The sequence below is a fragment of the Microtus oregoni genome, unplaced genomic scaffold (genome assembly GCF_018167655.1).
Source record: "Microtus oregoni isolate MIOR12 unplaced genomic scaffold, Mior012 000018F_ref0000195, whole genome shotgun sequence".
Taxonomy (NCBI): domain Eukaryota; kingdom Metazoa; phylum Chordata; class Mammalia; order Rodentia; family Cricetidae; genus Microtus; species Microtus oregoni.
The window spans coordinates 36,581,827-36,609,545 of record NW_024543077.1 but is presented as its reverse complement, the minus strand read 5'-3'; the positions used below and the strand labels follow the sequence as shown (position 1 = coordinate 36,609,545).

At 43.6% G+C, this 27,719-nt stretch overlaps 1 protein-coding gene and 1 long non-coding RNA gene across 3 annotated transcripts in view; one reads left to right on the top strand and one right to left on the bottom strand.

Annotated features, from left to right (window-relative positions):
• Gtf3c3 (general transcription factor IIIC subunit 3) overlaps positions 1-17,237 on the top strand; it is a 31,634-nt gene extending 14,397 nt beyond the window's left edge. Inside the window, exons 9-18 of one of the 2 annotated variants that reach the window (XM_041668625.1) lie at positions 1,293-1,396; positions 2,413-2,584; positions 6,157-6,359; positions 7,386-7,487; positions 8,289-8,424; positions 10,509-10,746; positions 11,549-11,739; positions 12,359-12,483; positions 14,700-14,852; positions 15,883-17,237. In XM_041668625.1, coding sequence (XP_041524559.1) covers positions 1,293-1,396; positions 2,413-2,584; positions 6,157-6,359; positions 7,386-7,487; positions 8,289-8,424; positions 10,509-10,746; positions 11,549-11,739; positions 12,359-12,483; positions 14,700-14,852; positions 15,883-16,005 — 1,547 coding nt within the window. In that variant the 3' untranslated portion in view covers positions 16,006-17,237. Of the gene's footprint in view, positions 1-1,292; positions 1,397-2,412; positions 2,585-6,156; positions 6,360-7,385; positions 7,488-8,288; positions 8,425-10,508; positions 10,747-11,548; positions 11,740-12,358; positions 12,484-14,699; positions 14,853-15,882 lie in introns of those variants that run through there. The other variant, XR_005975907.1, reaches the window with a different exon arrangement.
• Positions 347-27,719, bottom strand: LOC121459105. Its single transcript, XR_005975908.1, has 3 exons — positions 27,566-27,719; positions 17,707-17,847; positions 347-397 (listed from the first exon to the last, which is right to left on the bottom strand). It is a non-coding gene; the product is annotated as an uncharacterized LOC121459105 (long non-coding RNA).

The following is a 27,719-nucleotide window of genomic DNA, read 5'->3' as shown; positions in this document are numbered from 1 at the left end:
GTGGCTCTCCTTGGTTATGTTCTCAGAGCATGTGCACGGCAGGATTCAGTTTTCTTAGATTGGCTTTTATGGAATCTTTTCCCCCCTTTTTGCAATGCTAAGGCTCAGACCCAGAGCCTTGTGCATGAAGGACAAGCATTCTACACTGACATATACTGCTAACCCTTCGTTTGCAGGCAATTTAAAAAATGTTTTGAAGTTTTTTATTTATTAATAGGTTCACTTGAACTTGACACTTCGTCTGTTTGGTTTTTTTTTTTGGCTCTTTTTTGCTTAGGATCTTACTCTGTAGCCTAACATGAAACTTACCATGTAGTCCTGGCTGGCCTCAAACTCATGGCAATCCTCCTGCCTCAGTCTTCAGATGCTGGGAGTTGTGCATCACCATATTCAGCTCCTATTTATCATTAGAAGAAAAAGAGTTTACAGTCATTCTTTATCTTTTTCCTTCCTTCCTTCTCCTTTTTTCCTTTATTTTCTTTTTTCTGTCTTTATATAAGACAGGTTCTTGCTATGTAGCTCTTGCTAGCCTCAAACTCCAGGGGCCAGAATTGTGTCACCATGCTTAGATTAGCCATATTTTTTGGTTTATACTTTCTTTCTTCTAAAATTATATTTTTGGGGCTAAGTATGATGTTGTTTACCCATAACTACAGTCTCACAGTGAAACCATGTTCCTATGACTGGGTAACTCAGACTATTAATTAATGGCAAATTCTGTAAAACAGATAAGATTACTTAATTTGCCAGTAACTTACATTTGAGCCTACTATTAAAGGCACATCATTAATATCATGCAGTTTAGGAAATGGAAGCAAACTGACTTGTAATTTGAAGTAAATATGAAATAAATATAGATTAGAAGTCCTTTAATTTCCTGGAACTTTAAAAGTTGTCTTGCTATAATAAAGTTTTAGAAAGCAGAAAAGTGACCCTTTTTATAACCTCTCTAGAGTAAAGTCTAAAGTGAAGCTTTTGAACTCAAGAATTTAAAAAGAGAGGTTTCATACATCCTGGTCATTTTTTATCTTTTAATCCTCTGCAGTCTGGTAAAAGGTATGGGAATTTTTATGTCTGGGCTAAGTCGATACTAGGAAAAAGGCAGGATGAGTACAGACACAGACAGACTGGAAGAGGTAAGAAGCCGCTGACCGTGCTGTCGAGAGTGAGCACTGACTGGGTCTCCCCTAGAGCTGTGGAAACGGCATCTTGTGTACAGGCTGAAGCTGCCTTAGGTGGCTTTGCATGCGAGCTTGCAGGTAGGAATGAGCGCCTTGTCTGTTGGTCCCCAGCTGCTGAGACCGTCACCTGTTCTATCCCTGAGAGTGTGCCCATAGACATCACGGTGAAGCTGATGGTCTGCCTGGTGCATCTCAACATCCTCGAGCCACTCAACGTAAGTAGCACGGGGGCCACACCCTCCGCAGAAGTACCGTAAGATCCTTCCTGTCGAGCCCACGGTCTCCGGCAGATGACTAGAAATTACAACGAGATCTTAGATTTTCACATTTCTTAGTGACGGGGAGGGCACAGTAAATGTCACATTACTTCCATAGGAAGGACTCATAAAAGCAGAGCGTTTTGGAATTGGACTTGGAATAATTTTCTTTTTTTTTTAATTTTTTGATTTATTTATCTTTATTTCATGTACATTGGTCTGAAGGTGTCAGATCCCCTGGAACTGGATTTTCAGACAATTGTGAGCTGCCATGTGGGTGCTGGGAATTGAACCCAGATCCTCTAGAAGAGCAGTCAGTGCTCTTAACCGCTGAGCCATTTCTCCAGCCCTGGAATAATTTTCTTTTAAAATGAGAACGAGATTAGAAGTTGTGGTTAGCCCCTAGGCAGTCTATATTGCCATATCTGCTCTCTGTTTCTGACTATGGAACAAGTATTTCATTGAATAAAAAATGTATTGGGCATCTGCTTTGTTGACCTGTGGATAAGGTATTGAGTAAAACAAACCTTCCCTTCTCTGGTAGATCATTTGTTTTAAGCGATTAAATACATTCATAAAATATGTAAGTTATCGGGTGGTAAAGTGTTCTGAAGAAAAAGAAATCTACAGAATGGAGGAAGGGGAGAGAGCCGTAGGGATCCCCTGAGAAGGTGCTGTCTGAGTAGGAGCCGAGGGAGTGGCTCTTCAGACTCCCAACAGTTGCAGGGAGCCCGCGGCACAGACTTGATGGGCTATTTAGAGAACACTCCCCAGTGAGCTCACTTCCTGGCCGCTGGCCCTTTAATAGGCCCACGCAGCGATGAGTGAGGAGTCTGGATCTTTTTAACAGAAACAGAGAAATGAGCAGTAAGCTGTTTTTGTTAGTCCTTGCTGCTTTTTTGGCTTATGTCATGTAGCTGATAACGTGGTTATTTACAATGAGTGCTTAACCTCTGGTTTTATTTGGCGTTTAGCCTCTCTTGACAACACTGGTGGAACAGAATCCTGAAGATATGGGTGACCTCTATCTGGATGTGGCTGAAGCTTTTCTGGATGTGGGTGAATACAATTCTGCACTTCCCCTGCTCAGCGCGCTGGTCTGCTCTGAAAGATACAACCTTGCAGTGGTTTGGCTTCGGCATGCAGGTAACGCTTCAGCTGCGGAGGAAGCTGTTTCAGCCTCCATTCCCAACACATTATAACGTAGAATATCCGTGCCTGTAGTTCTGAGTTTGTGTAGCTGGGAGACTGGTTTGTACTGCGGTCGTCTTGCTAGATTACCAAGTGTCAGCACCTTTGAGCCACCGCTCCTGACGTGGGTGACATCAAAGCCACAGTGTTCTCTCTAGAGGACAGTAAATTTGCCTAATGACGTTGACTTTGCGGGAAATCCGAGGGTGATAACATAAGAAAGCTGACGTGCCCCTTAAACACCTGTTCTTCACTTGCCGTAATCACGCATTATAGAACTGTATTATCAGATAGGAACAACACTATTTTTAGTTTTTATAAATGTATGTTTAATGTTATTCGGAGATAAAATAGTTGATGTGCTTTTCCATGCTATTTGAGTCCCCGTACTCAAGATTAACCTATTAATCATTTTATTTTATTGTGATTAAATCCATAGTAGTCCGAAAATAAGTTATTCAGAGTAGAGAAAACCACTTAAGAAAGCAACCAGATCTCCCAGACATACAAAAATAGAAGATAATCTGCTAGGATGTCCTAAGTAAAAAAGATTAAATGCTGGGCCTGGGGGTGCACACCTGGGGAACAAAGGCAGGCGGACTTCTCTGCATTTGAGGCCAGCCTGGTCTACAAGTTGACTCTAGGCCAGCCAGGGCTACATCGTGAGACCCTGTCTCAAACAAACAGACAAGCAAAACAAAACCCCAAAAGAAAAACAAAAAGACATCAACAGAACAGTTTTCATTTAATGTTAGAAAGCTGTAACAGGTATTGAGAGAAGCAAGTCCTCTGTAACTGGAGAAGAAATAGTTGGCCTCTAAGAACACAGCTCACATCACAGGTGGGATCTAGGAAAAATCTCATTATTAAGAGAACATTTTTTCGCCAAGTGATGGTGGTGCATGCCTCTTAGTCCCAGCACTTGGGAGGCAGAGGCAGGCAGATCTCTGTGAGTTTGAGGCCAGCCTGGTCTACAAGAGCTAGTTCCAGGACAGGCTCCAAAGCTACAGAGAAACCTTGTCTCTAAAACCAAAAACAGACAAGCAAAAAAGAGAATATTTTTCTATTTTGAAGAGTAGACATGAATGTGATAATTCCTTTAAACCAAGCCACCTTTGTGGGGTTTGTAAAGGAGCCGTGGTGCACTGGGGCTGCCCCGTGATCAGCAGTAGGCGCTTGGAAATCCTTTCTCATCCTGATTATGTTGATCACTGCTTTTTCCATTTTGAAGCCATGCAGCTTGAAGTTAGTGAATTGTGTCAGTCAGCTGAGTTGCAGTGGGAATTAAAGCTTTGGTCATCTAAACATCAGGGAAGCCCATTGAAGGATTTGATAGCTGTGGTGTCGCGTGAGCTAACTGGGACAACGAGCAGGCGATGCCATCATGCCGGTCCATTCATGCTTCCGTTCTAGTTGGTTCTCGAGAGTTAGCCGGCGCAGTGGCCAGGAGACGTTTGAGGAGGACACTTTGGGGGTCATCTGAGGGGATGTGGTGGAGCTGCTAGAACAGAGAGGACAGGAGAGAAGACAGACTCTCAGAGCAGAGAGGACAGGAGAGAAGACAGGCTCTCAGAGCAGAGAGGACAGAAGACAGACTCTCAGAGCAGAGAGGACAGGAGAGAAGACAGGCTCTCAGAGCAGAGAGGACAGGAGAGAAGACAGGCTCTCAGAGCAGAGAGGACAGGAGAGAAGACAGACTCTCAGAGCAGAGAGGACAGGAGAGAAGACAGGCTCTCAGAGCATGCCTCCGAGTTCAGATGACTGAGCGGGGTGGATGGCGAGGGGTTTCCTGCTGAGGACTCCTGTTGAGTGGAATGGGAAAGTGAGAGGTGGTTGATATTGGGGGTCTCCAAAACTAGGGAACCCAGTAACAGTGTGAGTGAACTGGTTATGTGTAGTAATATGGGCGGCGGGGCTGCATCCCCAGCACCCCGGCAGCCTGGCTAGCTTATGCTCCAAAATAACAACACACAAACTGTATTCATTTAAACACTGCTTGGCCCTTTAGCTCTAGCCCTTACAGGCTAATTCTCACATCCCGATCAACCCATCTCTAATAATCTGTGAGAACCGGTCTTACCGGGAAAGATTCTAGCCTAGTCCATCCTGGGTCGGAGCTTCATGGCGTGTGTCTGCCCAGGAGCGGGGCATGGCGTCTCTCTGAGGCATCTGCTCCCGAGAGGAGAGCTGTGGAGTCTGAGCTCACTTCCTCTTCCTCCCAGTGTTCTGTTTACTCCTCCCACCTATCTTCTAACCAATAAAATGGGCCAAGGCAGTTCCTTTATTAGCCAATGACCTTCCTCCATCAGTTATGGGGGAGTAGAGTGAGGTGAGGATTGGGGAGTCACCTTTCCATGGGCTCGTGATGCCGTGTGAGAGGAGGGAGCTAGCTTACTGTTGCCAGTACCCTGGATTTTATAAAATCCTAATCTAAGATACATCGACAGTTAATGCTGTCAGCAATCACTGTGCCATAACAAGCAAGTCTGTCGATTAAGGCGGCTCTCTGATCTTGAACTCTCGGCATGTTAAGCTGATCTATTGGGAGCTCACCAAGGCCAGCTGGACTGTGACTGAAAAAGCATGGGATAAAACTGGACTCTCTGAGCATGGCGAACAATGAGGGCTGATGAGAACCCAAGGACAATGGCACGAGGTTTTGAACCTACTTAATGTGCTGGCTTTGTGGGAGCCTAGCCAGTTTGGATGTTCACCTTCCTAGAAATGGACGGAGGGGGGAAGACCTAGGACTTACCACAGGGCAGGGAACCCTGACTGCTCTTTGGACTGGAGAGGGAGGGGGAAAGGAGTGGGGGGAGGGGGAGAAGGGTGGGAGGAGGGGGAGGGAAATGGGAGGCTGGGAGGAGGTGGAAACTTGTTTTTTTTTTTTTCTTTTCTCCTTTTCTCAATTAAAAAAAAAAAAGATGTTTCCTGTGGTATGACCAGCGTGTTTGTTACTATATAACATTCAAAATGCCAGTGAGGACATGGGGATTGCTAAAAACAGCACCCAGTGAGGAAAGACTCATCAAGTTGAATCTAGACTCTGACTGCATCCTTGAGGCAGTTTAGTTCTGAGGCCAGGCCTGGCGTCTAGCTCACCCCATAGAGTGCTTGCCTTGTATGCATAAGGCTCTGGCTTTGACCTTTACCACCAGGGAAGAGATCAGTAGAATGGCCAGTTGATCGATCAGTTAACAGAGTAGGAGGGAGGCTATAGTCGGGGTATATCGTTTATAATAAATAAATTATAATAAAGAATAAATTTTTAGACAAGGAAAAATAAGTACGAACAATATATATTCATATTATAGTTTTCTTCTGTTGCTCTAACAGTTCTTTTGTGAATGGGTACTCAAGCTCGGAGGCTGGGGCGAGAAGGTTGCAAATTTGAGATCAGTCTATACTACATAGTGAGACTCTGTCTCAGAAAGTAAAATAAAATAAATTACTAATTAAATTTGAAAAGCAATAGTTTTGTCCAGTTTATAACTTGAGAATTAGACATCTTTATTTTACCATCCTAGAATGTTTGAAGGCCTTGGGCTACATGGAGCGCGCTGCCGAGAGCTACAGCAAAGTGGTTGATCTGGCCCCACTCCACTTGGATGCAAGAATCTCACTTTCCATCCTCCAGCAGCAGCTGGGTCGTCCTGAGAAAGCCCTGGAAGCTCTGGAGCCGATGTATGACCCGGACACGTTAGCCCAGGATGCGAATGCCGCACAGCAGGTCGGTCATGCCTCTGGGCTTTCTGCTCAGTTTGCCCAGCTCAAGAACCTCTGCCTCGGTTTTTACAGCTATTGCTTAGTGTGTTCATTTAGTGGGATTTGTTTTGACATGTGTGTTGTATGTATTAGTAGCATGAGTGTGTGTCTGCTTGGAGGTCAGGCAGATGGCATGTGTGTTGTATGTAGTAGTGTGGATGTGCGTGTTTGGAGGTCAGGCAGATGACGTGTGTTGTATGTAGTAGTGTGGATGTGCGTGTTTGGAGGTCAGAGGCAGATGGCATGTGTGTTGTATGTAGTGTGGATGTGCGTGTTTGGAGGTCAGGCAGATGACGTGTGTTGTATGTAGTAGTGTGGATGTGCGTGTTTGGAGGTCAGAGGCAGATGACGTGTGTTGTATGTAGTAGTGTGGATGTGCGTGTTTGGAGGTCAGGCAGATGGCATGTGTGTTGTATGTAGTAGTGTGGATGTGCGTGTTTGGAGGTCAGGCAGATGGCATGTGTGTTGTATGTAGTAGTGTGGATGTGCGTGTTTGGAGGTCAGGCAGATGGCATGTGTTGTATGTAGTAGTGTGGATGTTGCATGTTGGGAGGTCAGGCAGATGGCATGTGTTGTATGTAGTAGTGTGGATGTTGCATGTTGGAGGTCAGAGGCAGATGTCAGGTATCTTTCCTAGGTCTCCCCACATATGTGTGTGTGTTGACACAGTCTCACTAAACGTGAAGCTCTCATCGCTATGGCTGGTCAGCGAGCCTCTGCCTCTGTGCCCTGTGCTGGGTTCTGGGGTCTCCATTTCCCTAGCCTCCAAACTGAGTGGTTTTGAAAACAGTTTCGCCTTAAGTTTTAGTCATTTTTATTAAGTATAAATTATAGCTCCTAAAGTAATAGGTTTTGATTTTATCATAAAACAAATGTTCGTAGAGTCTAGTTTCTTAAAAAAAAAAAAAAAAAAACAAACCCTTATTTCTTCAAATAAAACCATTTTCGTCAGCTTCATCTCAGCAGTCCTGTCGTGTGCTTGCTTCTCTAGGAACTGAAGCTGCTGCTTCACCGGTCTACGCTGTTATTCTCTCAAGGGAAAATGTACGGTTACCTGGACACCTTACTAACCATGCTGGCCATGCTTCTGAAGGTGGGGAACATTCAGAATGCTCATCTTAAAAACGTTCAAACAGAATGACAGCTCTGTATTAAACAGTTTAAAGGGAAAAGCTGGTGAATACAAGACTTAGAAATTAGTGATATAAGACTAGAAATTCTTTTATAACAGGGATTTACTCCAGAGCCTTGCATGTGTTAGGTAAGTACTCTCCTATTGAGCTATATCCAGCCCCAAGATTGGTAATATAAGCTTGATTGTAGAAAGACTGAAAAAATCTTTAAGTTAACTTATCTTGAAATAAGGGAACTCAAGAATTACCGATTATTAGCCCCCTAGACAGTATAGTATGTATGCATGCATGTATGTATGTATGTATGTACTAACATGGTCATTTTGTGAAAATGTTGTGCATGTTTGCACATCCATTCTGGGTCTTTTGTTGTTGAGACAGGGTTTCCCTGTGGCTTTGGAGCCTGTCCTGGAACTAGCTCTTGTAGACCGGGCTGGTCTCGAACTCACAGAGATCCGCCTGCCTCTGCCTCCCGAGTGCTGGGATTTAAGGTGTGTGAGTCTGTTTTTGCAGGGAAGCGACATGCATTTCCTCTCCCGCTCCTGCTCTGCATGTCATAGTGAACTGACAGTGTCCCCTGATAATGTTTCTGTAGTGACAGAAATTCCTTTGATAAGAAAAATAGATCAATTCATTCTACTTGTAGGCATTTAAAATGTGGAGTCATTTGCTGGCGTGCTTTCAGCCTGGTTTGTGGTACTCGTGGGTCGTCAATCTTACTAAGTTATTGGCTAAGAAGCAGCTCATCATCTTTTATTCAGGTCGCAATGAACAGAGCCCAAGTTTGTTTGATATCCAGTTCCAAATCTGGAGAAAGGCATCTCTACCTTATTAAAGTGTCAAGAGATAAAATATCAGACAACAATGAGCAGGAAACATCAAATTATGATGCAAAAGGTAATTGCTTCATTTGTTTTACATAAAACTTGACTGAATTGAAAAAGACCGAGGTAAAGCCTGATAACCACCTAGAGGAAATGAAAATTGTAATCTCAGTCTGCCAGGAATAACCAACTCATTGTTAGAAGACAACTGCAGATACTTTTAAATATTAAAAGCAAAATATCCACTGGATGCTTCTCTGAAAAACATAAAGTGATACAGTTTTGACCTTTTACGAAGAAAATTATCCTGTGAAGATTAGATGTCCCGTGACTGTGATCACATTGCTTCTGTTGTGTTAAATCCTTTTATGACAAAGGTAGCGATCACAGGAACTCTCTGCAGGTGAATGTCAGCGGCCCTCCAAGTCACGGGACTTTAAAGACATACAGTGCTGGGGTGTTGAGTGCAGTGGTTACGCAGAGAAAGATCGTTAGAGACCGGAGACGGCAGTCTGGGGGTGACTTCATTTTAGCTAACACAGCATTGACTAACTGTTAGGACCAGCACTGGAGTCCAAGAAGATGGAGTCAGGAGCGCTCAGATGCCCACGACCTAGGCTCTAGCTGCCTGTGAGCCCTTCTGTCTCCTCATTTCGTGGATTCTGGGTTTACTCCAGAAGCTTCTTGTGGCATGTAGTTTGGACATGTTTCCCTAAATTATTTTTCTGCATGTAAAACCTAGCTTTTTCCTTCCTCATTTCAGGTCTGCTGGCTTTTCTTAGTTTAGTAACTAATTTCATCTTAGTGGTGATGGCATCTGACTGGATGTCTTTATGTAGCATGCATCTTTGTAGGGCTGGGGTCAACCCGGACCTTGCACATGCTGGGCAGGTTCTACCAAAGGTCCTCTCATCCTGCATGCAGCTCTGCACTCTGTATTTTCACACAGAATTTTCTTAGGTTAGTTTGCTCTCTCTGTAGCTGGTGTGGAGAATGCACACTAGTCCACTGGATAGCAGTCTATACTATATCAGGTTATTTCTTTATATTCTGGTGTACGGATAGTACTGTAAAGTAAGCATCTTCATATATAGATCTGTCCATGTTTTCATTGTTTAACATAGATTACCAGAAGAATAGTTGGTAGCTCAGACAATACAAATCTTTTTGCCTTTCTTTTCCTCTCCCCCTCCATCCGTTTTTCTTTTTCAGTGTTAGGGATTGAACTGAGGGACCAACGCATGCTAGGCAAGCCCTCTGCTACTGAGCTGCGTTCACCAGCCCAAGTCCTTTGTCCCCTCTTCTCCCCTCCCCCACTCTTCTCCTCTTCTTCCCTCTTACTCTCTTTTTTCTTTCTCTGTTTGCCTTCTCTCCTTCCTCCCTGCTCTCCCTCCTTGTAAATTGCTTTGGCTTGTCTTAAACTTGCCATGCAGCTCAGGCTGGCCTTAAACTCTTAGCACCCTCCCACTTCATCATCCCGAGTGCTGAGACTTACAGGTGTGCACTACCGTGTCTGCCTTGCTAGTTTTTAATGTAATTTTTTAAGGAGACTAATATAAATGGACAAATGAAAAAGATGTTAAAGGCAAAGTGAAATTTTAAGGCAGAGAAAATTGAGATTTGAAAAAGACCAAAAAAACCCAAATCTGTACAGTGTGGCAGTCACTTTCCAAAGATCAGAAGGCTGTGTGCACTCTGTGTACTTAGAAGACTGTGGAGCCGGGCGGTGGTGGCGCACGCCTTTAATCCCAGCACTTGGGAGGCAGAGGCAGGCAGATCTCTGTGAGTTCGAGACCAGCCTGGTCTACAAGAGCTAGTTCCAGGATAGGCTCCAAAACCACAGAGAAACCCTGTCTCGAAAAACAAAAAAACAAACAAAAAAACTTAGAAGACCGTGGGCATCCACGGAGAAGATGCTCATTCCCCCAAGTGCATCTGAGCTGAGACCAGCAACGGCATGTGGGGTTAGTGACTGCAGTCATGAGAGTTGACTGCCATGCTAGGTTGTTGGTCATTCAGAACTGAGGGACGCAGGACTGAAGGAGTCGACACAAGCAGCCACTCTTCTTGTCTTTGTCGGGTATCAGCAGGTTAGGACTCAGGACTGCTGTTTCTGCAGCTGACATGTCCTGATTGGTTTCCCTTGTCTCGTTCTAGCAATATTTGCTGTGCTCACGAGCGTCTTGCCCAAAGATGACTGGTGGAACCTTCTCTTGAAGGCCATCTACACCTTGAGTGACTTAGCCCGGTTCCAGGAAGCCGAACTGCTCGTGGACTCCTCACTGGAGTACTACTCATTCTATGATGACAGGCAGAAGCGCAAGGAGCTGGAGTACTTTGGTCTGTCTGCTGCTATTCTGGACAAAAATTTCAGAAAGGCGTATGACTATATCAGGTGACTTTCCAGTCTTAAATCATATTTCAGAAATACTCATGTGTATGTGTGTGTGCCTGAGTGTATGTCTGTGCACCACTGTGCAGGAGCTCACGGAGCTCAGAAGAGGGCACCAGATCCCCTGGAACTGGAGTTACACATGGCTGGCAGCCAGCAGGTGGGTGCTGGGAACTTGATTCTCTGCCAAAGCTGATGGTGCGCTTAACCACTGAGCCATCTCCACCCCTCAGTCGTATTTTAAGTCTGTTTTCCGACACCACCTGTGTACTTACTTAACTTAGGCTCCTACATCAGAAATTAATAAGCTGTTTTGTTCCCGATGCTCCTGTGGCCCGTGGCTCAGTTCACTGCTGATTCTTAGGTGAACTTTACAGCTGGAGTTCTCAGGTTCGGGGCCCCCTGACATTTCCTGGTTTGTGACATCAGGCTAGTGGTTTAACCTCTCCTTCCAGGATCCCATTTATAAAAGGGCATCCTACTGTCGTTAGGGTTAAATGGCTTATCGTATCTAAAGCCTTTCACAGTGCCTGGAGCGCTGTGTTTATCAGTCACTGCTTACGGTTCTCTAGCGACAGGAAGCTGGAAGGCAGGTACAGCAAGCTGCTAGACGTTTTACATTAAGAGATGTTTTTCAACATCAAAAACAAGATAAATGCTACCTTAAGCAGTATTTTCTAGGGAACAAGATCTCTCATCATATAAGAAGCTTTGCTTTTCCTTACTGGTGGACAGCAGTAAGGGTTTTTATTAAACTTGCTGATTTCTACATTCTTTCCCTCTCGTTTCCATCCTGCTGTTGCAGGGTGATGGTGATGGAAAATGTCAACAAACCCCAGCTATGGAATATCTTCAATCAAGTCACCATGCACTCCCAAGACGTAAGACATCATCGCTTCTGCCTCCGTCTGATGCTGAAAAACCCAGAAAATCATGCTCTGTGCGTTCTAAATGGACACAACGCATTTGTATCTGGGAGCTTCAAACACGCACTTGGTAAGTGTGCTGACACCTGATTGTCGGCATGGGGTCAAGGGCCAGGCTTTCAAATCAAATAGCCTCTTTCCCATGCAGAGCAGTCCTTAAACACACCTAAGAACCTATCGTAGAGATAATTTTGGACATTCAGTGAGTTAATATAAAAAGAAATCTTTAAAACAAAGTCTGCTATGTAAGAGTGCTTCTAAGTACAAATAATAATCGTGAGAAAGTTTTGTTATTTTTCTTTAGAGGTCAGGTAGGTCTAAGGTCAGCAGGTATTCCTGCTTAGGGTTAGAAGTCATCACCTGGCAACCGTGTGCACACATGCACATGCCCACATGAACACCGTCACACACCACACACATTCTCCCTTTACTTTGAAAACAGATTTAAGGTCATAGATTATCATACTGCTAAATTATTTTAGAAGTATTATTCTATGTAGAAATGTCTATCTTGGCTCAAGTTACTCTATCATCAAGATATACTTACGAGGGTACTTCTAATAGTGGTGTACATTGCTGTCAGGTTTAAGCTGATGATAGGATCTGCATACATTTAAAAACATGTGAGCGATGAGGAAGCGGGAGCTCTGTTGTCACCATGTCATGGTCTGGCCTCACTCTCTCTCCAGGGCAGTATGTGCAAGCCTTCCGTGCCTATCCCAGCGAGCCTCTGTACAACCTCTGCATCGGCCTCACCTTCATTCACATGGCGTCTCAGAAGTATGTGCTCAAGAGACACGCTCTGACTGTGCAGGTAACTCAGTAGACTCCCGCACGTGAGTGCATGTGTGTAATGCCTTTCGGAAAACCTATTTCAAAAGTAATGCCTGCTTGATAAAAGTGTTGGGAACGCTCAGCACTGATTCCTGTGCCCCAGATTCATGGGACTCAGCATAATGTCACACTGAAGATGAACGCTGATTTCCAGCAGGTAGTGAGCATGTGCAGTAAGATCGCTGCAGCTGTAGGAGAATCTGCAGGATTTAGCAGGGTAGTGACCATGTGCAGTAAGATCACAGTGGCTATAGGTAGAATCTACAGGATTTTGAATTGGGTCCTTTTATGCTCTCTGGAGGCTCCTGTCTGAGGTCCTAAGGACTCATTTGATTAGTTTTGTGTGCCTGCTCACATCTGTGCAGGTGAAGCCACACGTGTGTGTGTGTGTGTGTGTGTGTGTGTGTGTGTGTGTGTGTGTGTAGAAGCCAGCGGTTAAATTGGAGATCTTACAGTCTTTCACCTTGCTCTTCCACAATGTTCCCTGAGCCTTGGTAGTTTTTTGTAGATGTTTTCACTGGGACTGGGCTCCACTCTGCATTTTAATTGGTGGAGGTTTTTCCTAGTGGTCTCTGTCTGTTGCAAAGAAAATGCTCCTTGACGAAGCGGGAAGACGACTCATCTGGTTAGGAATCGTGCTGGCTTACTAAAGGAGTGGTTGTAGATCCTCCTCTAATAGCCATGAGTAGCTGGCTAGGTTTCCAGTACCAGGCATGGCTTTCCTCTTGTCAGGCGGATCTTAAGTACAGGTAGAGAGCGGGGAGTGACGACCGAGGTGTGCCCCTTCAGGGTTCTCAAGCCTTGGTGGACATAGATATGATTCCTAGTATCATAGCTGTAGGAATGGTGGTTGCCTCCCTCCTTTGGAAGCTTGCATGGTGCCTTCTGGTGCCATGAAACCCAGTCCTCAGGGAGGGGACAGTGGTCTTCCAGCTCAGGGTGTCAAGGCCTGTTTCTCAAGTACATGGTGTCTTTACCAATAGGGACTGTCCTTCCATTTTGGGGTCAACTGCGGGCAGCAGCAATAGGCTGTATGCTTTGGGAGTCTCCTGAGTAGTCTGGGCCGACAGCTCAAAGGAGGACTTCTTATCTGGTATCGGGGTTTTTAGTCTCTGGCCCTTTGAAGGCAGACCAGATAAATCCATTAAAATCATAGAGAGAGAGAATTACATGCATTACAGTTGTTTTAAAAGGCAGATAGTGTGTTTTCTTGTGGCTCTTTCACTGGTGCTTGTTGGTCCTCTTCCCTCCTGTATCGCCCTGGTCAGATCGCCGGTGCCTGCCGTTCATCCCTCCTCTCTTCTCACCACCGTCCCCTCATCTAGCAGTGGTCTCACTTTATTTTCCCAATTTCTTTTTTTTTTTTTTTTTTTTTTTTTTGGTTTTTTCGAGACAAGGTTTCTCTGTGGTTTTGGAGCCTGTCCTGGAACTAGCTCTGTAGACCAGGCTGGTCTCGAACTCACAGAGATCCGCCTGCCTCTCCCAATTTCTGTAGTTGCTCCAGGCCCTGTGCTCATTTCTGAGGGTGTGGAGTTAGGAGCTTGTCTTTGGGTCTGGGTTACCTCACTAAGATCTTTTCTGGGTCCACACACTGACCTGCAGAGGTCCTGGTTCCATTTTCCTTACAGCCGAGTAGCATTCTATCGTGTGTGTGTCATTTCTTCCTCATTTGTCGTTGTAGGGCGTTTAGGTTGTGCCCATCCCCAGCTTTTCTGAGCAGCAGTCATCTGTGGAGCAGTAGCTAGAGCGCATGGGAGGTTTTATTTTTAGCTTGAGAATTCTACACACTGATTTCCATAGTGGATGCGCAAGTTTCCAGTCCTCCAGTAGTGAATGGAGGGTCTCTTTTTTCTTGCATCCTCTCATTTTTTTGTGATGGGTTATCTCTTGGCCATTCTTCTTTTCTTTTGAGAACTCTCTGTTCAGGTCCTAGACTCAGGTTTTGAATGGGTGGTGTGTGTCTTTTGACTTTCTTTTTTTAATATTCTAGTTGTTAATCTTCCGTCAGATGTACAGCTATGCAGAGGCTTTTCAGTTTTATGAGGTCCCCCTTGTCTGTAGCATGGTTCCCTGCGTCAATGGCACATTGGTGGTGTATAACTAGACTCTGACATGCGCGGACTTCTTCAGTGTGCCGCCCTTGTGTGGGCAGCGATCCAAGGTGAACACGCTCAACCGTCCTTTTCTTTTCGGTAGGGCTTCTCCTTCCTTAATCGATACCTCAGCATACGTGGGCCTTGCCAGGAATCCTTTTACAATTTGGGCCGTGGCCTCCATCAGCTGGGACTGACTCACCTTGCAATCCACTATTACCAGAAGGCTCTGGCACTCCCTCCGCTCGTGGTAGAGGTAACGTGCACATGGCTTCCACACTCTGCTCTGTAATCTGAAGGTCTAGACATAGTGTATATAGTATAATTTATGTTTGGGGTCAGGTGTAGTGATACATATCAACAATCTCATGGGAAACCAAGCAAGATCTCAAGCCAAAGGCCATCTCAGGCCACAGAAATATCTTATTATTTTCTGTAATGTATTTATATTTAGGCTTAGCAGCAGGAAGCTGTGGCATCCTGGCCTTGTGGTCTGATCAACAACCGTCTGACCCTGTGCACATGCGGTTGTGACCCTGTGCACCCTTTTCAGTTATGCAGAGGTAGTTCCTGTGTCTTCCAGTAGGAGCTGCCAGTTGTGAATCCCGAGTATCAGTGTATACTGTTCAATTCTGAGTTCCACAACAACCCGTTTCAGGAGAACAACCAAACAGCCCTTTTTTGTATGTGGGGGTTCATGTGATTGCAAGCGCATGTATACCAAAGCATGTGTGTGGAGTCCCGAGACCAGCCTCGCGTTGGGCCTTGCCATCTGTCTGTTGTGAGCCCTTGTGCACTGCAGAGGCGAGTTCTGGAGGTCTGACCTTGGGCTGCCACGCTTGCCCAGCCTCCTCACACAGACAGAGGCCACTGTCAACATAGTTTTTAAAGTTTGACACTTTAATTCCTCACACACTGTGAGCAGCAGCGTTTATTTTGGCCTCCATCAGTGAAAGTGAACTTTGAATACAGCAAGGGAACTGCCCAAGTTTTCAGACCCCTGCTAGGAACTCTTGACAAGCTCTCAGTGGGGCTCCCGACCGCTTGTGGTGCCATTTACTGACTCAGAATTTGTCTGTTCTACTGCGACTGGAAGGCTTTTCAGTTGCTTAGACATTTGACAAAACTGTGACTATACTCCTGAATCAGTGTAGGTCTGCAGGTCCAAGGTATTTTGTTTTTAGTATTATATGATTTTTAAGTCATTTTGGAAAATTACAGAAGCTTGTCATAATACTGTCATGGTTGACAGTTGGAAATAAAATACTCATTGTCTTTTCTCCTAGGGCATAGAAGCTGACCAGTTAGACCTTCGGAGAGACATTGCCTACAACATGTCTCTCATTTATCAGAGCAGCGGGAACACGGCCATGGCTCAGAGGCTTCTGTACACCTACTGTGTCATATAAGCCGCGGACCGAGAGAGGTGCGGGGACCGTGTCTTCTAGTGAGACTTTCCAGATGGTGCCGTCCCACTGCCAGCTGTCCTCACAGCCATAGCGTTGAGGCTGGAGTGGGGCTCAGCTGTACAGTGCCTGATTACTGTACGCACGAGGCCCCAGATTCGAGCCACAAGCCTTTAGAAACCAAAACACTGCTCTCATCTCTGGAATATTTGCAGTGTTACCATTCCCATGAGGGTGTGCAGAGTACTCTGTTACCTCCCTTCAGCGTTCTACAGAAAATTATTCCCAGTGCTGAAACGGACAGAGTCTCTGAGACAGTTGGAACCGAACGTTATTTTTCCATTTAGTGTCTGCTAAGCTCCTGTGTGGGAGACAGATGTTGTCCTCGAGGCATTGCAGAGTCCACTGCTGAGAATCAGCATGAGTAGAGCTGTTTTATCTACTTATTTTCTTGTGCAGTCTATCGGACCCAGGTCTGGTACCATGCTAAGCAAGCAAGTGCTCTACCACCGAGCTACATCCTCAGCCTGACAGTTCAAGTGTGAACATACAGTCTCTGCAGGGAATAGTTCCTGCATTTCTGGACAGTGTCATTGCTGTCCACATACACAGTAAAGGAGGGAGCTTACTAAAGGAGAAGCAGATTTGGATTCTTACGGTGATGTAATTACTCACAGCCAACACCTAACACAACTAATTAAGATGTTGTTATGGTAGGAAGACAATGAGTCGCTTCATTTCACATTCATTTGTGAGTATGTTAGTTTTAGAGTGTGAGCCTTGGGCCTGCGCTTAATTCGAAGCCCAGCACTCCAAGGAAAAACAGTCAGTGCATCTGGCTTCCCAGTGGAGAGAAGCGGTCATCTTATCACGTTCACACAGTAACATGTGCATCCCAGACAACTACAGACTGCAGAAGCTGGACATTTGAAGTAAAGAGTTGATAAAGTTTCAAGATATTTTATGTCATTGCATGTTGTTGAATCTCAGATCAAAACATTTGCTAGATATACTGTTTCAATAAAAAGAGCTTTTGTGGAAATGCTGTAATGTATGATTGATTCTAGAACTAGTCCAGTGTTGAGATTGAAGGTTAAAATACAACGGAGACTTTTTTAGGAGTTCTTACCCCTCTTTATACTGCATATTCAACTTTCTGAGAAGCAGAATTTGTATATAATTAGGAAATGCATCTTGTATTCTGTATATATCTATATATAAATAAATCCTTTTTAAAATTTTGTTTGTGCGTGTGTTCGCTGGTGTTTTGCCTGCAGGAGTGTCTGTGTGAGGGTGTCAGGTCCTCGAGAACTGGAGTTAGACAGGTGTGAGCTGCCATGCGGGTGCTGGGAATTGAACCTGGGACCACTGGAAGAACAGACAATGCTCTTAACTGTGGAGCCGTCTCTCCAGCCCCATACATTCTATTCTAACAATTGAGATTTTACCTTCTAAAAAATTTCATTTCATGCCATTGAGTAGTAATGATAAGGCTAACTATTGATGACTGATAAATTTAGGTCTCGGAATCCTACTGTGCATTCTGTATGTAGTCTCTATGAACCACCACGTACAGAGTTCTCTGAACAGCAGACTGGAGGACAGAGATTGGGGTTCTGTGTCGGAAGTTACTTCAGTCAGCATCTAACAGAATTATACATATTGGGTAAGCTGGGGCTGGATCTCCGCGGATGGCGTGCCTACCTCGTGTGCACGGAGTTCAGAACCAGGTGTGGTGGGTACCATCTGCAATTCTGGCCCTCAGAGGCAGAGGAGCAGTCCAGGGTCGTGCTTGGCGGCAACACGGTAAGTTCAAAGGCAGCTGGGCTCCGTGAGACGCTTGTCCTAAAGGAAATAAAGCAATTGTTGGTTGGAACACAAGCAACTGGCGTAACCTTTTACTTTTCACTTCTGTTTCTCGAGCTACACAGACTAAATGCCTGGTTTCTCAAATCCGCTAAACAGTATTGGCGGGACAAGGAACAAGTTTCCAAGAAAAAATTCTGTGTTGTGTGTTTATTTAACACTTATAGTCCCTACTAGTCCCCACAAGCAAAGCCCTCAAGCCGGGTGATGGTGTCCCTCCTACGGTGTTCAGGGATGAGAATAGGAGCTTGTGGGACAGAGAGCAACCAGAGAGACCCTGCCCCAACAATGTGGACAGTGAGAACTAATTCCCAAAAGTTGTCGTCTGACCTACCCGTGTGCCCTCAAACACACACACACACACTGAATGCTACCATCCTACTGTCTGCTAAGCATCCTTGAGATGCATGGCTTCTGATTTTGTGGAAGGCGGACGTTATTAGTTATCTTTCCTGTTCCAAAGAGGTTAACATCCTGGCCAAGATTTAGCAGTCCATGCCCAGAGTGATTCCTTCAGAGGAAAATCTGTTCCCGTTTAGAGCAGCAACACTTGTAAGAGTTTGCCCTCTGCTATTTTCCTTTCTCCCTCTCTGCACTCCCCATGCCAGCTCTGCCTGCTTCCTTGCAATATATTCGCTTCAAGGATTCTTTCTGCTGCCTGGAGTACTGCTCCCCGCTGCGCCAAAGAGTGTTGTCCTTTTCCTTCCTTGGGAATGTGGGAGTTGAACGCTAGCCCTCCTGCATGCTGAAACTGCAGCGCTATGTGGCCGGCCAGCCCTTCGCTAGTTTTATTGAGAAAGAAGAGAAATTTGCACTGTCAAGAGAACTTAAGAAATGGGACTAACCCCTAAGTTACTGTGGATGGTAGTTTTTTTTTTTTTTTTTTTTTTTTTTGGTTCTTTCGTAGGCTAGCCACCGTTCTCCTGAGTTTATTCTGGTGATGTTGGGTTTAGGGCTATCTTAGAGTTTTTATTGCTGTGAAGAGACACCACATCCACCGCAACTCTTCTTATAAGGAAAACATTTAATTGGGGCGGCTTAGTTTCAGAGGTTCAGTCCATTATCATGGTGGGGAGCATGATGGCAAACAGATGTGCTGGCTACATGCAGGTCACAGGAAGTCAGCTGGAGACACTTGGTATCCTGAGCATAGGAAACCTCAAAGCCCTCCCCCACAGTGACACACTTCCTCCAACAAGGCCATACCCACTCAAACAAAGCCACACACAATAGTGCCAGCCCCTATGAGTTTGTGGAGGCCAGGAACATTCAGAGCAACACAGTGGCTTCCACATTAATGCTGTCTGTAACTTGATTTTTTTTCCCTGTGGATTGTACCAAAATGTAAATGAATGCCACCTTCCCATTTAGCACTTGTTATATTTTCACAGCGAGGCTACACCACTTGATGGTGTCAGTTCAGCGCTGTGTATGGAGAAGACAAAAAGGTAGAAGAAATGAATAAATCTCTCAAAGATACCCAAGAAAACCAAGATAAAGCAATCAAACAGGTAATGGAAACAGTTCAAGACTTGAAAAATGAAATGGAGGTAAGGAAGAAAACACAAACCGAGGGAAGGCTGGATATGGAAAATCTGGGTAATCAAGCAGGAACTACAGAGACAAGCATAAGAAAGAAAGAATCTCAGACACCGAAAATACTATAGAGGAAATAAACTCATTGATTAAAGAAAATAACAAATCCAACAAATTCTTAACACAAAACATCCAGGAAATCTGGGACACTGTGAAAAGACCAAACCTAAGAATAAAAGGGGTAGAAGAATTACAACTCAAAGGCCCAGAAAATATATTCAACAAAATTATAGAAGAAAACTTTCCCAACCTAATGAAGGATATTCCTATGAAGGTACAAGAAGCATACAGAACACCAAATAGACTGGATCAAAAAAGCATCCCCTTGCCATATAATAATCAAAACACAAAACATAGAGAATAAAGAAGAATATTAAGAGCTACAAGGGAAAAAGGTCAAGTAACACATAAAGGGAAACCTATCAGAATTACACCTGACTTCTCAATGGAAACCATGAAAGCCAGAAGGTCTTGGATAGATGTGCTACAGACACTAAGAGACCATGGATGCAAGCCCAGACTACTATATCCAGCAAAGCTTGCATTCACCATTGATGGAGAAAACAAGATATTCCAGGACAAAAACAGATTTAAACAATACATAGCCACAAACCCAGCCTTACAGAAAATACTAGAAGGAAAGCCACGAACCAAAGAAGCAAACAACACCCATAATAACACAAGCATCTAACAACCCCCTCCACCAGCACAACTCAAAGAAGGGAAACACACAAACACTACCACCAAAAAATAACCGGAGTTAGCAACCACTGGTCATTAATATCACTTAATATCAATGGACTCAACTTACCTATAAAAAGGCACAGGTTAAGAGAATGGATACAAAAACAGGATCCAGCATTCTGCTGTTTACAAGAAACACACCTCAACCTCAAAGACAGACACTACCTCAGAGTAAAGGGTTGGGAAAAGGTTTTCCAATCAAATGGCCCAAAGAAACAAGCGGGTGTGGCTACACTAATATCTAACAAAATTGACTTCAAACTAATATCAATCAGAAGAGATGGAGAAGGACACTTTATTTTCATAACAGGAACAATTCATCAGGTGGAAGTCTCAATCCTGAATATCTACGCCCCTAATATAAAAGCACCCACATATGTAAAAGAAACATTACTAGAACTCAAAGAATACATCAAACCCCACACTCTAATAGTAGGAGATTTCAACACTCCGCTCTCACCAATGGACAGGTCAACCAGACAGAAACTTAACAGAGAAATAAGAGAACAGATGTAATGAACCAAATGGACTTAACAGACATCTATAGAACATTCCACCCAAACAGAAAAGAATATAACTTATTCTCAGCATCTCACAGAACCTTCTCAAAAATTGATCTCGTAATTGGTAACAAAGCAAACATCCATAAATACAAAGAAATTGTAGTAACCACCTGTGTACTATCATTGGATCACCATGGAATAAAGTTAGAATTCAACAACAATTCTACCCCCAGAAAGCCCACAAACTCATGGAAACTGAACAGTCAACTACTGAACCACCCCTGGGTCAAAGAAGAAATAAAGAAATTGAAGTCTTCCTTGAATTCAATGAAAATAAAGACACAACATACTCAAACCTATGGGACACTATGAAAGCAGTGCTAAGAGGAAAGTTCATAGCACTAAGTGCCCACATATAGAAAACGGAGAGATCACACATTAGAGACTTAATAGCACACCTGAAAGCTCTAGAAAAAAAAGAAGCAGACTCACCCAGGAGTAGAAGACTGGAAATAATCAAACTGAGGACTGAAATTAACAAAATAGAAACACAGAAAACAATCCAAAGAATCAATGAAACAAAAAGCTGGTTCTTGGAGAAAATCAACAAGACTGATAAACCCCTATCCAAACTAATCAAATGGCAGAGACAAAACATGCAAGTTAATAAGATCAGAAATGAAAAGGCGGATATAACCACAGATACAGAGGAAATTCAGAGAATCATCAGATCTTATTACAAAAGCCTGTATGCCACAAAATTGGAAAATGTAAAAGAAATGGATATTTTTTAGATAAGTACCATATACCAAAATTAAATCAAGACCAGGTGAACAATTTAAATAGACCTGTAAGTCGCGAAGAATTAGAAGCTGTTATCGAAAACCTCCCTACCAAAACAAAGCCCAGGACCAGATGGTTTCAAGGCAGAATTCTACCAGAACTTCCAAGAAGAGCTAATACCTATACTCCTTAATGTATTTCACAAACTAGAAACAGAAGAGTCATTGCCAAATTCCTTTTATGAAGCTACAGTTACCCTGATACCAAAACCACACAAAGACTCAACCAAGAAAGAGAATTACAGGCCAATCTCACTCATGAACATCGACGCAAAAATTCTCAATAAAATACTGGCAAACTGAATCCAAGAACACATCAAAAAAAATTATACATTATGATCAAGTAGGCTTCATCCCAGAGATGCAGGGCTGGTTCAACATACTCAAATCTATCAATGCAATCCATCATATAAATAAACTTAAAGAAAAAAAACATATGATCATTTCATTAGATGCTGAAAAAGTATTTGACAAAATTCAATACCCCTTTATGATAAAGGTTTTGGAGAGATTAGGGATACAGGGTTCATACCTAAATATAATAAAAAGCTATATACAGCAAGCCAACAGCTAACATCAACTTAAATGGAGAGAAACTCAAAGCCATTCCACTAAACTCAGGAACACGACAAGGCTGTCCTCTCTCTCCATACTTCTTCAATATAGTGGTTGAAGTTCTAGCAATAGCAATAAGACAACATAAGGAGATCAAGGGGATTCAAATTGGAAAGGAAGAAGTTAAACTTTCGTTATTTGCAGATGATATGATAGTGTACATGAGCAAACCCAAAAACTCTACCAAAGAACTCCTTCAGCTGATAAACACCTTTAGTAATGTGTCAGGATACACGATCAACTCCAAAAAATCAGTTGCCCTCCTATACACAAAGGATAAAGAAGCAGAGAAGCATTACCTTTCAAGATAGCCACAAATAGCATAAAATATCTTGGGGTAACTCTAACCAAGGAAGTAAAAGATCTATTTGACAAGAACTTTAAATCTTTTAAGAAAGAAATTGAAGAGCATACCAGAAAATGGAAGGATCTTCCTTGCTCTTGCATTGGGAGGATCAACATAGTAAAAATGGCAATTATACCAAAAGCAATCTATAGATTCAATGCAATCCCCATCAAAATCCCAACAAAATTCTTCATAGACCTTGAGAGAACAATAATTGACTTTATATGGAAAAACAAAAAAAGAAAAAAACAGGATAGCCAAAACAATTCTATACAATAAAAGTACTTCCGGAGGCATTACCATTCCTGACTTCAAACTCTATTACAGAGCTACAGTAATGAAAACAGCTTGGTATTGGCATAAAAACAGAGAAGTAGATCAATGGGATTGAATCGAAGACCCAGATATTAACCCACAAACCTATGAACACCTGATTTTCGACAAAGGAGCTAAAATTATACAATAGAAGAAAGAAAGCATCTTTAATAAATGGTGCTGGCATAACTGGATTTCAACATGTAGAAGAATGAAAATAGATCCATATCTATCACCATGCACAAAACTCAAGTCCAAATGGACTAAAGACCTCAACATAAATCTGACCACACTGAACCTGAGAGAAGAGAAAGTGGGAAGTAGTATGCAACACATGGACACAGGAGACCACTTCCTACATATAACCCCAGTAGCACAGACAATAAGAGCAACAACAAATAAATGGGCCCTCCTGAAACTGAGAAGCTTCTGTAATGCAAAGGACACTGTCATTACGACAAAAAAGCAACCTAATGAATGGGAGAAGATCTTCATCAACCCCGCATCAGACAAAGATCTGATCTCCAAAATATATAAAGAACTCAAGAAACTAGACATTAAAACTCTAATTAACCCAATTAAAAAAATGAGGTACTGAACTGAACAGAGAATTCTCAACAGAAGTTCAAATGGCCAAAAGACACTTAAGGTCATGTTCAACCTCCTTAGTGATCAGGAAAATCAAAACATCTTTGAGATACCATCTTATACCTGTCAGAATGGCTAAAATAAAAAACACCAATGATAGCCTATGCTGGAGAGGATGTGGAGTAAGGGGAACACTCATCCATTGTTGCTGGCAATGCAAACTTGTGCAACCCCTTTGGAAATCAGTGTGGCAGTTTATCAGGAAACTGGGAGTGAACCTACCTCAGGACCCAGCAATTCCACTCTTGGGAATATACCCAAGAGATGCCCAATCATACTACAAAAGCATTTGTTCAAGTATGTTCATAGCAGCACTATTTGTAATAGCCAAAACCTGGAAACAACCTAGGTCCCCCTCAATAGAAGAATGGATAAAGAAGGTGTGGCACATATACACTTTAGAGTTCTACTCAGTGGTAAAAAACAATGACATCTTGAATTTTGCATGCAAATGGATGGAAATAGAAAACACTTTATTGAGATAACCCAGACCCCAAAAGATGAATATGGTATGTACTCACTCATAAGTGGATTCTAGCTATAAACAAAGGACATTGAGCAATAGTTTGTGATCCTAGAGAAGCTAAATAAGAAGGTGAACCCAAAGAAAAACATATAGTTGTCCTCCTGGTTATTGGTAGTTGACAAGATCGCCGGGCAAAAGTTGGGAGTAGGGAGGTGGGGTGGGTTGGAGGAAAGGGGAGATGGGGAAAGAGAAGGGGAGGATTGGGGAGAGCTTGGGGGAATGGGATAATTGAGATGGAAGAAGGGTGGATATGGGAGCAGGGAAGAAGTTATCCTAATAAGGGAGCCATTTTAGGGTTGGCTAGTCTTGGCTCTAGAGGGGTTCCCAGGTGTCCAAGGGGATTTCCCCAACTAGGTCTGTAGGCAGCAGAGGAGAGGGTGCCTGAACTGGCCTTCTCCCATAGACACACTGATGAATATCTTGCATATCACCATAGATCCTTCATCCAGCAATGGATGGAGATAGAGACAGAGACCCACATCAGAGCAACGGACTGAGCTCCCAGGGTCCAGGTGGAGAACAGAAGGAGGGAGAATATGAGCAAGGAAGTCAGGACCACAAGGGGTGTCTGATCTAATGGGAGCTCACCAAGGCCAGCTGGACTGGGACTGATGGAGCATGTGATCAAACCGGAGTCTCTGAATGTGGCTGACAATGAGGGCTGACTGAGAAGCCAAGGACAATGGCACTGGATTTTGATTCTACTGCATGTACTGGCTTTTTAAGGGCCTAGTCTGTTTGGATGCTCACCTTCCTAGACCTGGATGGGGGGGGGGCTTGGACTTCCCACAAGGCAGGGTACCCTGACTTCTCTTAGGACTGGAGAGCGAGGGGGAGGAGGAGTGGGGGAAGGGGGAGAGAAAAGGGAGGATGGGAGGAGGTGGAAATGTTAAATAAATTTAAAAAAATAAAAATAAAAAAAAATAAAGGCAAAATCATATGAGAATTTTGCAGTAGAGGCTTGGGATAAGAAGGAAACTCAACTACTAATAGAGGAAATACGCAGTCCGTCTTTAAGGAAGGAGAGGTGCGTGGATGAGGGCTGGCAAGCCTGGAAACTGGAATTATGGGGAAAGTCACAGTAATAACCTTGAGGGGGTGACTGGGAAACGTTTCCTGGATACTAACTAAATAAAAAGAAATCGCCTACCATTTCCCCTAAATGTCAGGAATACAAGTTGTTCATTTCTCCACTGTACCTATTATGGAGCATTAAATGGTATGGGCAGGAGCCATTCATTAACCATGTGTTAAGACCAGAACAAGAGGCGAAAGGCTTGCTAACCATCAAAAACAAATGTTCACTAAACAAAGAAAAAATAGTATTTACTTGAAATTTCAACGGAAGAAATTGAAAATCTGCCGCGTACCGCGCCCCCGTGTCTGCGCTCTGTGCACTGGCACCCAGTTCCTGAGCTTTGGGCAAGGAGGCTGGAGGTTAAAATACACAGACACACACAGACAGAGAGACAGCGACACGGGTCATCCTTGAATTCCCCAAGAATGCCCCCTTTATTGTGTTGAGGGGCAGATTATATAGAGACAGCCACGCCCCAGCCAAATCCACCAGAAACCACTCTCCTGCCATCAGGAACTCCTGAAGGTCTCGTGCTCAGAGCAGCTGTAGGCACTCAGATCAGGGGAAAACAAGAAATTCAGGATCTGGGGTCTCACTGCTCCCAACAAAAATGTACATTTAAGTATGTGATTACTACTCAGTAACCTTTATTCCGAGAGCACGATCAATTCATTAGGATCCCTGTTTCTAGAAAGCAGTTCAGATAACAGACGAGCAGAGATAATAATCCAAGACAGTAAGAGTTTAAGGAAGTAGTCAAGAAAAGCCCTAAGAACACAAAGCTCAGCTTGCAGAAACTAAACCCAAATAAATGACAGTCACTAAGACTAAAATAAAATCAATTACATATGTTGGATTACTTATTAATATTTTAGTGAGTGGGCACATTAAAAATACTTTTTTTGAGCTGCATGCTGGAGCACACCTTTAATCCCAGCACTCAGGAGGCAGAGGCAGGCGGATCTCTGTGAGATCGAGACCAGCCTGGTCTACAGAGCTAGTTCCAGGACAGCCAGGGCTATTACACAGAGAAACCCTGAATCAAATACCAAACAAACAAAAAAAACTTTCATGGAGTTATTTGTATCCATTTACTGCAAATTGTTTTTTTTTCTAAGAGGACAGTTCCCTATTATGCATGCACGTCTTTTTCAACAAAATGCGTATTATTACTAGCAGATTTGATACCAAATAAATTTGATATACGCGTTCCAAGAATCGTAACCAGGAAAAATGTAAGCACTATGAGGAATACTTACAACTTAAGAGAACAAAAGGGAGAAAAACGACAATCACTGTTAGCCGGAAGTTACTGGCCTTACTCGTGTCTACAGCCACAGACCTTAACAGTAGAGCTAAACACCTGGCAAAGGCTGAATGAGATCAGTAATGTCTTAAAAGGTGAAGCAGGAGTTTGCAGGTGACTATGGAAGCTTTTGGGCAAATTAAGGACCACAGGCAAAGGCAAGCATTAGGACCTGCAACATCTAGGTGCCTAGAAGAGATGGAAACCAAATGCTCAAGAGGGAAGCACGGAGTGAAAGGTGGTGCTGAGGCCACGCCCAAAGGTCAAAGTTGGGGGGCGGAGGGTTGAAAGGCTTGCAATAGAATTCAAATTTTTGGAGATTTACTCAAAAGCGAACTGACTTGGTTCTGAACAAATACATGATTCTAGGTTTGCTTCTGGTGGGTAAGTTTGGGAAAGTGAAGCTCAGAACAGTGCTGAGATAAGAGCGGCATCTACAATTGCTTTTGTGGACATGGCCTCGACCAAGTTTTATCTGGTCATAAAAAACATCCACGATCTCAGTCTTCCCGCCATCCTACCATCCTACCGCTCTATCTCTGAAACACCCACAGCTTCCAGGACTTTGTTATTAATGGCGCAGTGGGCACCAACCAGGTGCCCGAATGCTTGCTAATTTCATCATCTACAGGATTACTCTCCTCAATCTGTCGGCACACCCAGCCCCGCCCTCTACTCTGAAGACACCCAGAAGCTGTGACAGAAAAAGGACTTGGCCTAAGGACGTTAACGAAGGAGGAGACAACTGGCTCTGTCCCTCAAAGTTCTCATTTTTGTCCCTGATCGTCTACTTAGATCCCAGTTGGCATCCCAAATGGCCAGGTCAGCCTCCTGTTCTAGTCTTTTTTTTTTTTTTAATTTCTATTTTCTTTCTTACCTTAATGATGTATATACAGAGCTACAAAATTAATTCATCAGGTAAGGAAACAACCGTGCTAAGCTCCTTGCTGAATTAAAAAAAATTTTTAAAAAAGCTGCTCATATTTAGAATCTGAGTGAGCAAAACCACATGATGATCTTACATTTGGTTTCCATATTTTATTGATTATTTATGTTGTATCTAAATATCCAACATATTTTCTCTTCGGACAATTTGTCAGTATAGACCTAGCATAAACTCCTCCTGTCAGACATTGAATGTTATTTAGGACTCTAAAACAGTATTTTAAACTTCTCACCTGCATGCCCGGGGCCCCGGGATCGACCCCCGTGTCCAGGTCGGCGACGAGCAGCCCGCGCCCGGGTAGCGGCACAGGAAGGAGGCAGCCCCGGTCTCGGTCTCCTTCTTCGGGAGAAGACCGTGGAAAGGGAAGGGCTCCTCGGTCGCGGCGG